The sequence below is a fragment of the Gallus gallus genome, chromosome 2 (assembly GCF_016699485.2).
Source record: "Gallus gallus isolate bGalGal1 chromosome 2, bGalGal1.mat.broiler.GRCg7b, whole genome shotgun sequence".
Taxonomy (NCBI): domain Eukaryota; kingdom Metazoa; phylum Chordata; class Aves; order Galliformes; family Phasianidae; genus Gallus; species Gallus gallus.
Genome location: NC_052533.1, coordinates 51,373,393 through 51,386,449, shown reverse-complemented (window position 1 = coordinate 51,386,449; position 13,057 = coordinate 51,373,393). Strand labels below are relative to the sequence as shown.

The following is a 13,057-nucleotide window of genomic DNA, read 5'->3' as shown; positions in this document are numbered from 1 at the left end:
AGAAAGAATACAAAATGTTAAATATACAAATGTGCTGGAAAGCAGAGATATTCCTCCTGCCTTAGAACAATAAAAAAGAACAAACTTTCATGTTATGATTTACAGGTTGCTGCTCAGGAAATCAATGTCAATGTTGACAAATAATATTATTTTTGTTCCTCCTCTGCTCAGTTTGTTCTTGTTAGGCAATAAAATCTGAGCACATACCTCTCTCGCAAGTGGTGTCAGTCTTTGATAACATAAATTGGTGGTAATAGCAGTTTGAACCACACTGAGCTGAAGAAGTAGATATCAAGATAAAAGGAAAAAAGCCACAAGGCACACAGAACTGCATTGCTTATCACTTGTTTAGCTATTGACATATCTGAAATGTGTCCTAATGCAAATACAGTTTGAAGTGACTCTACGTGCTTATTCTATTCTGTTTCAAAAGACACTGCTGATTTGGAAGTAGAATCCTAAACTTTTCCTGTAAAAGCAATGGAATTTCAGCATTTGCTCCACACCTTTACTGAATCAGGACCATAAAAGCCAGTATTATTGAAAAGTACTCAGAAGAGGCCTCAATGCAGATGAGTTTTCTTAATATCTAAAGAAAATCTCTTGACAATCATTCCAATTTAAACTGTGAGTGGAGGAAATAAAAGGAAGAGAAAGGTTGTTATTTATAACGCAGTGACTATAGTTACACTGCAGTTAGAGACCAATTTACACCCTGGTTACGCTTTCTGACTCCACTAATTCATATAAATGCTATGCTTGCTCCATATCAGGGTAATTGCAGCATAAATACAATGGTCTTTATGTAGCCAGATTCTGAAAAGGTGGCTGTGTTACTGAGGTGACAATAAGAAATAATTTGGATATGTCATTAACCTTTGAATCAGTGCTAATTAGGATATGGAAAATCATAACCAAAAATGTAATTACATTGAACTATGGGATCAACTGTGCAACTATTAGAAGGCTGCTCGCGTGATTAAGTATGCTAGAACATAGCTGAATATTGCCAAATCAGGCTGTAAAACACTACCATGGTTTTATAATGAAACAAAACAGAAGGGAAAAAATCATGACATTTTTCAGCTGTAACAAATGTGTTGAGGGTTGTTCTCACACTAAAAATAATTCTATTTGTATCAAAGGAATTCAAATTCTGCCTGGAAAATCTGTTCTCCAAACACCTGTTAATGAGCTGTTGCCTCATGTAACAGCTGGCATATCTGTTTGGTGCTCTGTGCCCTAGTGCCCAATCCTAGTGTACAGTTTTAGGTAGATTCTACAGTATGAAGTCTTGGCAACAATAGACTACCAATGAAAATCTTAACGGACTGTTCCTAATCGTCTCCTTGCTCTCTTTTTTACCATCAGCTCTTCACAACAATTCAAGACAAGTATAAATTGAGCACACATAGGACTGCATAACATGAAAGTGCTTATCTTTCCTATACACTCAGTAAAATCCCAATTCCCAATTCCCTTCTAATTACCTTCAATTACCTCTCATGAGCCATTACAGCTACTTAACTCCAGATACCATAAAATTCTTTGATATACAAGCGACCAAGTTGCTCCCCGCGTACTTACAGAAAACCAAGGACACACAGAGTTTCCTGTTAAATTGCTTAAGTAATTTTGCAGTAAATTTAATAGTTTATTTAAATCCAAAGACTTATGTTCTCATGCTATATTACATATTTAATGTCAGCCTACAACAGTGGCAAAGTATGGGCACATAAGGTGGGAGGAATGTGCACAGCACTGCCAGTACTGTGAATAAAAAAACATTAGAAGAAAACAAAAATGTGCAGATATTTCCAATAGATCAGAAGCATACACAAATAACCTTCTTCCCACAGTTTATGGATCAGCTGCTTTTTTCAGCATAATTAACCTTGAATCAATAGAATGTAGTCTCTTACAATAGTTGTTTCTTAGCGTACATATTCTGTTGAATCTTCTTTTACAATGGAAAGAGACTACCTTGGCAGAGAGCCCTTTGTTTTACACTTCTGTAATGTACTCTGCCTTCCAAATGAGCAAGTATTGTCTGTTCCAATCACTTTCCCTGTTGCTTTGCCTTTAATTTTTCATTTCTGATTGACTCCATCTCCTTTACAGGAAATCAAGATAGGAGTTGTATACAGGGATAGTGCAGTCCTTGCACTCCTTACCTTGCATTCAAAGGCAGCTGCAGCTGGTAATACCTTGGCTACTTCATAGCTCAAGATAATGGAAGAAGATTTTTTTGCTCATTCCTGCCAAGTACTGAATCACCTAAGCAGACCAAAAACTTCCAGAAATGATGCTCCTAGTCCCAGAAATGACGAGCCTTTCAAGGTACATCTCTCACACTTGTTAAAGATGTACCTAGCTTGCATTCTTTGCTAATTAATTGCAAAGAATTAGGATTTGCAAACACAAGATCAGCAGCCTGATTTTGTATTTTCCATAATCTTTTGTTTTGTTTATAAACGGTAACTGCTGAGCAGTGAAGTAGCTGCCACAAGTTGCTGATACCTCTTCTGTTTCTTAAAGTATAATTATTCTTAAATTCTCAATATCAAACTGTTGGACGTATTAGATGTAATGCTGCCCCAGAAACACAAATTATTTTAAAATTCACCTAGGACAGAATAAGGCATGAAGTGAAAAAGAACACACAACTGGAATTTTAAATCCAGTCTCCGGAAAGAAGAGAGAGGTGGCTGCTTATACGTGCAAACTATTATAAAATCTCGGCTTGCATCACATCCATGATAATAAGGCAGAACACTTCATTATCAATCACCTCTTGTCAGCCCATACTCTGACATGGCAGCATATAATGCAAACATTTACAGCAGAAAGTCCTCAGGAATGATCACCAACCAGCAAATGACAGCAGCTTATCAAGCAGTGATTCCTGCTGTGGGAAACCCAGCTGAGGCAGCATTATCACATAAATACAACACAGAGAAGGTCTCTTCCAATTATTGGCTCCAATTTACAAAGCTTTTCCCATGATGCTAAGCATATTTGACAAGAGCCACTGTGATCTATGAGACAAAAACGGTGGCACGAAAGCTCCAGAGATTTGACCAACTTGATTATTTGCATCTAATACAGCTAGTGAGCATTCCCAATTTTGTGAAGACATTTGTCCTGAGGCTAAAACATTGATTCTCCACTTACTGCCTTTTAATTGTGATGTCTCCAATTTATCTTTTTAGGAGTTAAACTCTTAGGGGAAAAGATTGTGCTTTTCATTCAGTATACTGTTCTTGTGCCCGCTTTATTTTACACCTGAAGAGCTGTGCTCTGGTTAAATCATTTTCATAATCTCAGACTCCCCCCCCAGCAAGATGCATCTTTCTTATTGCTAGAATTAATTGCTGTAACTTGTATTGTTTTTCTACAACAATATCTGATGTAAAGATGAATTAAAGGCGACATTGTAAGTAACAGAAGAGAAGCAAATACAGGAATGTTCCAGATGCCATAACAATGTTCTTTTCTACTAAGGAAGCTATTTGGCTCACCCATACCATAGTAACGCTTATACTTTACAAGTACAAACTACCATGTACAAACCTGCTTTATGAATGTCACTTGTCCAGGTTGTTCCTTTCTGCCATGATTACAGGTGCTCCATTTACTGCTATCGCCCCCAGGCCTCTACATTGTCCTAAATGCACATTTAGCTTTCACCATGTCAGAATTGGTCAAAGCATACAGCTCTTGGTTCCCAGATATTTAAGCTTGATGATTCAAAAGTGATAAAATGTGACAGGACTTTTCACTGACAAATGAACTGCAGGGCATCCTAGTCAGCAGGCGAGCAGTTCTAATAACTGGGTTAGAGTGTAAGGAGATAAATTCAAATGGAGCAGAACATCCATAATATAAGGAAGGTGAGATGCTACTCAGCCTAAAGCACCGTTGGTGCTATACAAAGATATCCAGCTAACAGCATTTTTTTTTTCCCTTTGGAAGCAAGTTCCCCTTTAACTGGCTGTTAAATATTGTCTCAGCAGCATACCAACAAGAATGGCAATCACTCCCAGCCCCCGGCATGACTGTTTCCAGCTTCTTTTGTCTTTTCAGTTGCAACAAAGCACAGACAGACAGTGTGGGATTTCTTGATGGTTGTGGCAATGCTTTTAAATCATGGTGTTAGGATCCTGCTGGTCTGCCTGCAAGGCTCGCTGGCAGGATTGGATGCACACCGAGTGGCCACCCTGCCAGCTGCTGCACAAATCATGGTAGGTGCACCTGCAGCCTCAAACAGAACCTGCCTGGGTGGCTGCAGATGCAGGTGAGTCTGTGCTAGCAGGGAAAGTGCTGTCCCCGGAAGGTCACCTGTTCCCACATGCTGCTTCCCTCAGGACACCTGCTCCTGATCTTTTTCCCAAGCTATTCCAAATGAGGTTTGTTTTTGTCAAGCATACAAAGCCTTGTTCCTTCTGTCCCTCTAGTGAAAGCTGAGTTTCAGGGTGAATTTGGGATACCATTACTACATTGATAAAACTTCCCTCCTTCTAGGCAACAAGCTTTAAAAAAACCTTCAGTGCCTACACCCACAGAAGGATCTCTACTGAGATTTTCTCCCTGCAAAGCTATTATTTCTGACAAAACACTAAGATCCCACAGTCACCACTAAAACTCACACTGATTGCAGAGGATAAGTTTCCAGATGCAGACCAGAGGATTCCCTCTTTGAGCTGAAAATATGTATAAGAACCTGCTCCAGGATCTGAAGAGTCCCTGCTCTGTAGCCAGGCCATGCCAGATTGAGAAGCAGAGCTTCTGCTGGCGCTGTGAGAAGTGCCATGGGACCCCAGGGCAGTGCTCAGAATCACTGGAGCAATGAAAACAATTGAAGGATGTGATGCATCCAGTTTGATCATGGAGGGCCCAGAATGTCAGATCTCACTAGGGTAAGGAGCCTCAGGCCCTCAGGCAAGCCATGTGCATGGCACTATGCATTCAGCACTTAACTGATCACATGGAGGAACAGGAGAAATAAAGCAATCTATCACCTCACTGCTCAGCCATGCTTAGCTTATCAATTCAAGAAACAGAAGAGAATTGGCTGCCCCTCAGTATACTTTCTTGTGGAGTGACTGCAAAGGGATGGGGAGGGTCTCAGTGACAGGGATAAGGAAAACTGTGCTGTGCTCTCTAGTAGGTGGTGAATGAGCATAGCAAAGTACAAACCAGAAGAGCTACTACTTCTTTAGGAAATAAACTTTCTGATAATTTCCCCAAGCCATTATTTGGAAAAAATACGTTTTAAAACAGATAGAGCAGGTCATTTTGTGATTTCTTTAAACTTTGCTATTAGCGAAATCATAGTCAAAGGGGAGTACCTATATGTGGTTGCGCTTCTAAGTATAATGACCAGTATTTCAGCCCCAGTGTCAGCCTGTGTAGAGGCACATGAGAACCCAGAAAAAGGGTAGGGCTGAGCAAATCCTTTCTTTTCTTCATCTATTCAGTTAGGATAACTATTTTCCAATGGTGCAGGATGCTGTCCACTTTGCAAATGCTTTAGTAATGAGGGTTGCGCATGCACTGCAGAGAGCCAAATGGGGAAAGTCATCTGACGGTGTCAGCTGGGATCGGAGTCTGAATGATCATACTTAACTGAAAGCCTTCACATATGCAAGAATCAACCCATTATTTTTCTCTACAGTCATACAGGGCTTTTCACATCTATGGCTTGAATTTTTCTCTTGTGCTCAGAGTAGGGTCACCCAGGTTAATATTGCATAATCTTGGTTGCTATTCCTTCCTTTTGTTTTCACTGCTACATATTTGCCTTACAATGCACCAAATATTTATGTCATACAGCAAACAATGAACAGAAAACAACAGAGAAACCAGTGATGCATCTACAACACTGCTGGACTCTCTGATCTGCAAAGACAACTGACAAAGACAGACTAGCCTGCAACCCAGAAAGGCAAGAAAAATCAGAGGAAGATGTGAAAAGAATGCTACTCCCAAGGACAATGGTTTGACCCTCACATAGAACACTTATGTGATAGTACTGTATTTTGTTTTTTCAGTCATATACAGCATACTTAGCTGAAGATCATAACAGGTGTTTCTTTTTTTCATTTGATCTCTGTGAAGAATTTTACTAAACAATGACTTTCTTTTTAACACAAATCCTCTTCAGCTGGAAGTGAATGGCTGTTTCATTTATTTCACATATATGAGCAAAAACCTCAACTGAAGAAGTTGGGGAGATCACATATCTGCTTAGCACAAAGTGCAGGTCATCTGACATTCTTCTATTAACTTGAACGTACTGCCAATAGTTAATAAAGAAACATTAACTCTTCCACACTAAACCTGACAAATTCACTTACATGGTTCAAACTCGGGTCCAAGAAACAGATGTGAATAATGAAAAATAAATATCCTAATCTTTCAGCCTACTGGTATTTACTGCCTTGGTTGGCTGGCTGGGTTTCAGAGAAGACTGGGACTGAATCAATGACATAGATGGTCCCACATAAACTGATGGCAATCAGGAAATAAATGGCAAGACCTGAGTCAATAAAACAGTACGTGCTACAGACTATAAAGTACTTTTCAGCATCCCACAAAATGAAGATGTCCAAGAGCATGTCATGATGTTCCTCTGAAGACACCTGAAAGGAATTCTCCAGGATCCAGAAGTGGTGAATAGACCCATTCTGAGCATGCAAGAAAGGTGTACCAATACTCGAATGCCTTTCATTACTACCAGACACATCAACCCCTGCCCAGCATCCAGTTTCCAGCTGTTGTTTGCATCAAAAGAAGGTAAACAACAAAAAATCTCTACATGCATCAAGGGAGAAAAAAATGTAATCTTTCCCGACCCGGATGCAAACTGTCAACGTATAGCATGTAAGACTTTTCAGCCTTTCTGGAGTTATCAACATGGGACCATTCCCAAAAAAACCACAACCCAATACCAAATAAATCCATACCAACCAATGAACAAAAACAGAAAAAACACCCCCAAAACTTTTAAAAGTTAAGCTTCAGGAATGTTTACTGAAACCTACGTACAAACATGTATAAGACTGACCTTTCCTTAGCTCAGCTTCCAGAGTAAACATCATCAAGACTCATCTTTCTCTAATGCTAGTTGGACTAAAATTCTTTAGTTCAGTCAGGTCTCTGCAAAGACGAGTCTGGCAGGCAGTGAAAGTCGGTCAGCAAGGCCAGATAATCTCTGGTGTTCAGCAAGTCTCTCTTCTAAAAAAATGCTCACTCTCAAGGTCACTGAATTTTCAAAAACAAGACAAGGTATGTAGCTTCTTAGAGCCAAGTGAACTACAGAGCTTTGCTAAGCTCTAGCATATCAAAATTGCTCTCAGTAAAGCCTCAGCCTGTCAAAAGTGATCTTCAGTACTTTGATAGATCAGGGCCTGAATGCTCACTTCTTGTCACTCAGAGACAGTGCCATGAAAACGTTCATGCTATGGTTTTGTAAAATGCACCTATGAAAATTGCACTTCTCAGCATTTATTGTACTTACATTCCAAGGATCCCTATTCTTTTAGAAGTTTTAATCAAGTCTCACAGCACTCAGAAGACAGAGGATAACAAAAAAGGGATACAGCTAGGACATGGGACTGACTCCAGATCACAGAGGTTATCTGTGACAGTTTGAGAGCAGAGTCTAAGTTCTTTTGGCTTATAAACACACATCTAAACTGAAAGAATACTCATTCCTCTGCTTCACAGTGCACTTAAGCAAACGTTCTGTTTTATTTTCATATATTATTACACAAAGTTGGCAAGAAAAGCAAGGCACAACAGTGATAATAGGGAAGATTAACAGAAAAAAACTTACAGGAGCTGCATTGTTTTTCACCGTGACGCTTGGAGTTGTGGCTCGTAGTGCCCCACTCACACCGTGATAGTATTTGAAGCATATCTTTGTTTCAGCTGAAAAAGATAATTATTTTGGATTAGAAAAATTGCCAGGGAGAAGTAGTACAATTGCTTGCAGCAGATAGGCATAACATGGTTCACTCAAAAGGCTGGCAAGTTGCTGAACTGTAAGTGGTTCATCTCTGACTGGTAAGCACAACACTGTACCTCCTGACTCTGATCTTCTGCTTTACCAGAGTGACATTTACAATTCAATTCCTATGACCTGAAACAGTTTAAATCTCAACCTAACCACCAGTTATGACAGGCAGACTTCAGAATGCATCATCCGTATCTTTTAGCTACGCTAGGAAGAAGAAAAGTAGGGATAAAGAAATCCTCACTGTTCAGATACACCAAACACAAGCACAGGAAGCAAGAAATCTCTTAGGACAGAATGACTGCATAATTGATCACTGACAAGTTTCCCTGAATCTATTTGTTTTGGTCTTGGTTAGAGCAAGGACATATAGCTGGCAGAAGGCTACTTCCAGGAAACGTGAAGATGCAGACAGAGGTCCCATGTTCACATGAAAGGAAGGCTGAGGCCAAGAAAAATGTGGAGACCCAGACTGAGGTCCTGAAACAACATGCTATTGCGCAGGTCTCTGGCTGTAGTGAGTGCCAGAGCCTGGCCTTTGCAGTGAGGGAGACAGCACTTGTGTCACCCTCACAACCTAGCTGAGGGAGACAGCACTTGTGTAAGATGTAACCAGCTATATGACTTACTCAGCCTTGTGGTTGACATGAAGGAGGAGGTGGAGAGGCTGAGGAGCATAAAGGAATGTGAAAGGGAAATTGATTGGTGGTGCCAAACCCTATTAGCCCCGAGATCTTGGCAGCCAGCTGAGGCTCCACATGGAGCACATCAACCCCTGCCACCTTGCAAACAGGTGATAGACGGGAACCAGCAGGCATACAGTGCTCTTGCTGCTATGAGCCCTCTGCCCTCTCCTTCGCCTAGCAACAACGGTGAAGAATAGGGCGGTGTGGGGGAGTGGCAAAAAGCCCCTGTTCAGCAATGCAGGCGCCCCCTCGGGTGTGAAACACTGGCTGGATGGCCGGGCCCAAAGACTTACTTTAGTTGCTATGTATCCATACACAATCAGAACACAGCAGGTATGTAACAGTTACGAGTGTGGCATCTGAAAGGTGCCTGTTTAAATGAACAGTGTTAACATCTTGCAGTTTGAACAGGGGGGAAATGGAAACCTTCAGCAGCTGCACAATGCATAGAATCATAGAATAGCTTGGGTAAGAAAGGTCTTTAAGGACCATCCAGTTCCAACCTCTTTGCCATGGGCAGGGTTGCCAGCCACTAGATCAGGTTGCCCAGGATCCCATCCAACCTGGCCTTGAATCCCTCCAGTGACGGAGCATCCTCTGGTTCTCTGGGCAACCTATTCCTGTGCCTCACTACCCTCTGAGTAAAAAATTTTCCACTAAATCTAATCTCAATCTCCCCTCTATTGTGTTCTTACTATCTAGATGATTTTCAGAGGTCCCTTCCAACCCCTGTGATTCAACCAGAAAGCCAGTACAGTGCATTTTCCACTGAATTCTCCAAATCCACAGCACAGGACAACCAGACACGCATTTCTGCTCCCCCAGTGAATTCGTACGTGCATTTATCCCTACAGACAGATGCGAACATTCAGCCTGTTTATTTTGTGGCACTTCACAAAAAAAAAAAAAGCAGAGCAGGATGCAGAGCTCCACAGCCCCTCCACACAAGGATCCATGGCCCATCCTGGGGTTTGAACACAACCTGAATGAAGTTCTGCAAATTCTAGAGAACCACTTCAGGTGATCACATGCACAGCTGCACCCTGGGAAGCAGTAGCTTTAACTGGACAGTTTTTGCAGCTCTGATGGATAAAGGCCCCTGGTATAATCCATTACCCCTGATTACAGAACCAGGAGAGCAGCTGGTAGCAGAGCTGAGCCAAGTGAAACCTTGGTTGCACCTAGGAGCAGCAGATGTTTCCTTTTGCAGCAAAAAAGCTAGATGAGGTGGTGGAATTGAAAAATTGCAAGTCCAGATCGAATTCTCATGTTGTAATTTTCTCTATGGAACTTTTAACAGCTCAGCAGCTAAACCGTTTATTCACTATGCAGACAGTAAAAGCTGATTATAACACAATAGCTAAAATACACAGTTCTCACCGATTACTCAAATCTTAATTTTCATCTCCCCTGGAGATTTTTATCTACAGCTTGTGTGGAACAATGAGAGCTAAAATACAGATAAACTTGTTTTTTTGTTTGTTTGTTTTTTGTTAACTCATCTAGTTAATAAAATGTATCTTCTGGTAGTAGCCTTTATGAAAATGTTCAGACCTCACAGCAAGAAACTGCTTTGACAAGTAGGAAATCAGTTACTGTGTACATTGGGACACACAGGCTTAAAATTACCTATATAATTAAACTAAAGGTACTACAGAGTGAGAGCAGAAGGAATGTATGTATTTTTCTGTACGTATTCTGGATTTTAATATTACTTTCAAGGACAAAGGTTTATGAACATAACTGAATATGCATTTAGAAAGAACCTCTGTGTGCACTGAAGGTTCCTTTCTTCTGAGTTTCACACAATTACAATTTATAATTTAATTTTCAATCAATCCATCCAAGTACAGCTGCAAATTAGAAGCCTAGAGAGATGCAAGTATCATATCCAATTCAAAACGGCAGCAGAGGAGGAGTTATTCATCAGGCAATAATTGTCACAGTGGTTAACAATTGTGACAAGGGCCAGCCTGAATGAAAGTCTTACGGAGATCATCTAAGCTTGAGAAATTGCTCTGGAAACATCAAGGGAACAATGTTTTCTTTCTTCCTAATTTTTTTGGTACTTTTTCCCAGATCTATTTCATATTGAAAATATTACAAAAATGGCTATTCTTACTGCATTCCAAGTTATTCTTTTTGGCTTCTTTACAAAAATTTTTAACAAGTATATCTTGCAAAATTACAAACGACATTGTTATGTGCAAAAATATCACCTTAACTTTGTTTCTTGGCTGGGAGCCATTTTTTTTTCCAAATAACGTGATTGGTGCCTTCATTTTCACCTCAATGGTGTCCTAACATTTTAATCCATCTGAAGATTATTCTTGTATCCTGAATCACCTCTGAAGGATACATTTGCAAAACAAACACAGACATTCACTGGCTTGGTACCCCTGCAGATGAACAGAAAGCATCTGAAATATAGGCAAGGCAGTGACTTAAATTAAGCTGAATATTATCCAGCTGGCATTAGAACATAATAAGCAAATGTAAGGCTGTTTGCATTGTAGTCTTGTAGATGAGTTTGCTCTGGAATAAAGACAACAGTTTAACTCTGTCCTGTTGTTCTAGCTACACTGCATGGTGCAGCGGCGTTGTCCAGTTAATTCCAGTATAAATAAAGATGTGCCATTGTTATTTTCATATCAGTAATTATGAATAGTAGCTCATTGGATCAGGTAATGAAGTTATGATGTTAAAATCATTAAGTAATGAAGTTAGATAAATCATAAAGTAATGAAATTAGATTCTCCTTTCAATTAGCATAAATGGCATTTAGATTGGCAAAACTTCCAAGTGATGAGATATTTAAAGACATTCAGAAATACTTGTGCCCAGGACAATTACCAAACTACTTGCCAAGAACAAAACAGTTAGGTATTCCCTATACACCAGACTTGGTATCTCCATTACATAAATAAAACAGTCCCCAGCTGTATGCCTAGGTCCACATGTAACTCTCATGGGTGCAGAAAACACAGCTCCCCAAAATCAAGGCCATCAAGACAGAGACATGAACCATACAGAAGAAGATATGGTTCTGTTCCCCTCCTTGCACCGTGCTCTACAGGCCTTCCATAGGTGGGTGCTCCTGGGGATGTGTCAGGGAGCCAGGTCATAACCTAGCCCCAGACACTACAGAGACCACTCCTTGTTCACAGCACAGCTTTGACCAGTCTGGGTTGTGCCAGAGTTCTCTGCCATGGAGATTCACCCCTGTCAGGAAAAAATATCCAGTCCACGGAAAATTATTACTCTACTGAAGGCCTGAGTTATCTCAGTTACCAAACCAGTTTGTGAATTAACCACAAAATAAATTACCAGCTGAATGTTACTCTTCCGAGCTATATTCTATGCTGCTTTCAATGTCATCCAGCAGTTGGAAACAATGCACTTGCTATTAAACTGAAGCAAGAGGAGATAAAACATAGGAGAGGCTTCTGATGAACTTCAGATGAAGATACTGAAGGCTGAAGAATTCTAACATGTGTACTAGTGCCCATCATCGACCCATTCTTGTTTCCTGTCAGTGTTATCATTCCTGTTGGTTCATGTGATGCGCATTAAAGCAGTTAAATTCCTTCATTGCTCTACAATTCTCAAAACTGACCTAAATCTCTTCTCTTTTTCAAAAATTCACATCCTTTAAAACCCTCTATTCCTCACTAGGGCTTAGCTTGCACTAAATACTGATTTAAGTCTCTCAAATATAATAAGAAGCACTGCCAGGATGAGGCAGTTACCCTTGTTATACTGAAAAAAAAAACCAGCAACACACACACAAAAACAAAAACAAAACAAAACAACAATGACAACAACCAAAAAAACACCTCCAAAACACACACACAAAAAATACATCCAAAAAGTCCCCTGCATCATAATTGGTGTTTTAAGGAAAATCTGAACACTATTCTTTGGGGAAGCAGAAGGCATCAACATGCTTAATCAGTTGGTGTTTGATAGGAGTGTGTGTTACATGAGGCACCTCCACAGTCTGGTTGTAATTTCCTCCCATGGCTCTTTTTGATGGCATCAGCTAAGCATTTCTGAGCACATCTGTCAGGAAAGCAACGTCAGTCTTCAAAATGTTGTGTCCTTTATGATCAGTTCCATCTATTACTAAAAGAGCTGTTGTTGCTCTTTTGGGCAAACTTTGTGCATGAAAAATGAGAGGTGTCAAAATTCAGTAATGAAAAGGTAGCTGTCCATGGTTGTGTATGGGAACTGAGCAAATCATATCAGAGAGGGAAGCAATTAAGTTATGAATCATAAAGATTTCCTCCAAAAAGATTCAGAAGGAAAGTAAATAAATGGATGATATTGTGCTACAATCAGATCATCAGAG

The 13,057-nt window shown here is 40.2% G+C and overlaps 1 protein-coding gene across 4 annotated transcripts in view; it reads right to left on the bottom strand.

The window, feature by feature from the left end:
* Positions 1 to 13,057, bottom strand: part of HECW1 (HECT, C2 and WW domain containing E3 ubiquitin protein ligase 1) — a 236,734-nt gene that overhangs the window by 110,363 nt on the left and 113,314 nt on the right. For all 4 annotated transcript variants that reach the window (XM_046938349.1, XM_015281616.4, XM_015281615.4 and 1 more), the window contains one exon: positions 7,841 to 7,935. In XM_046938349.1, coding sequence (XP_046794305.1) covers positions 7,841 to 7,935 — 95 coding nt within the window. The remainder of the gene's footprint in view (positions 1 to 7,840; positions 7,936 to 13,057) is intronic.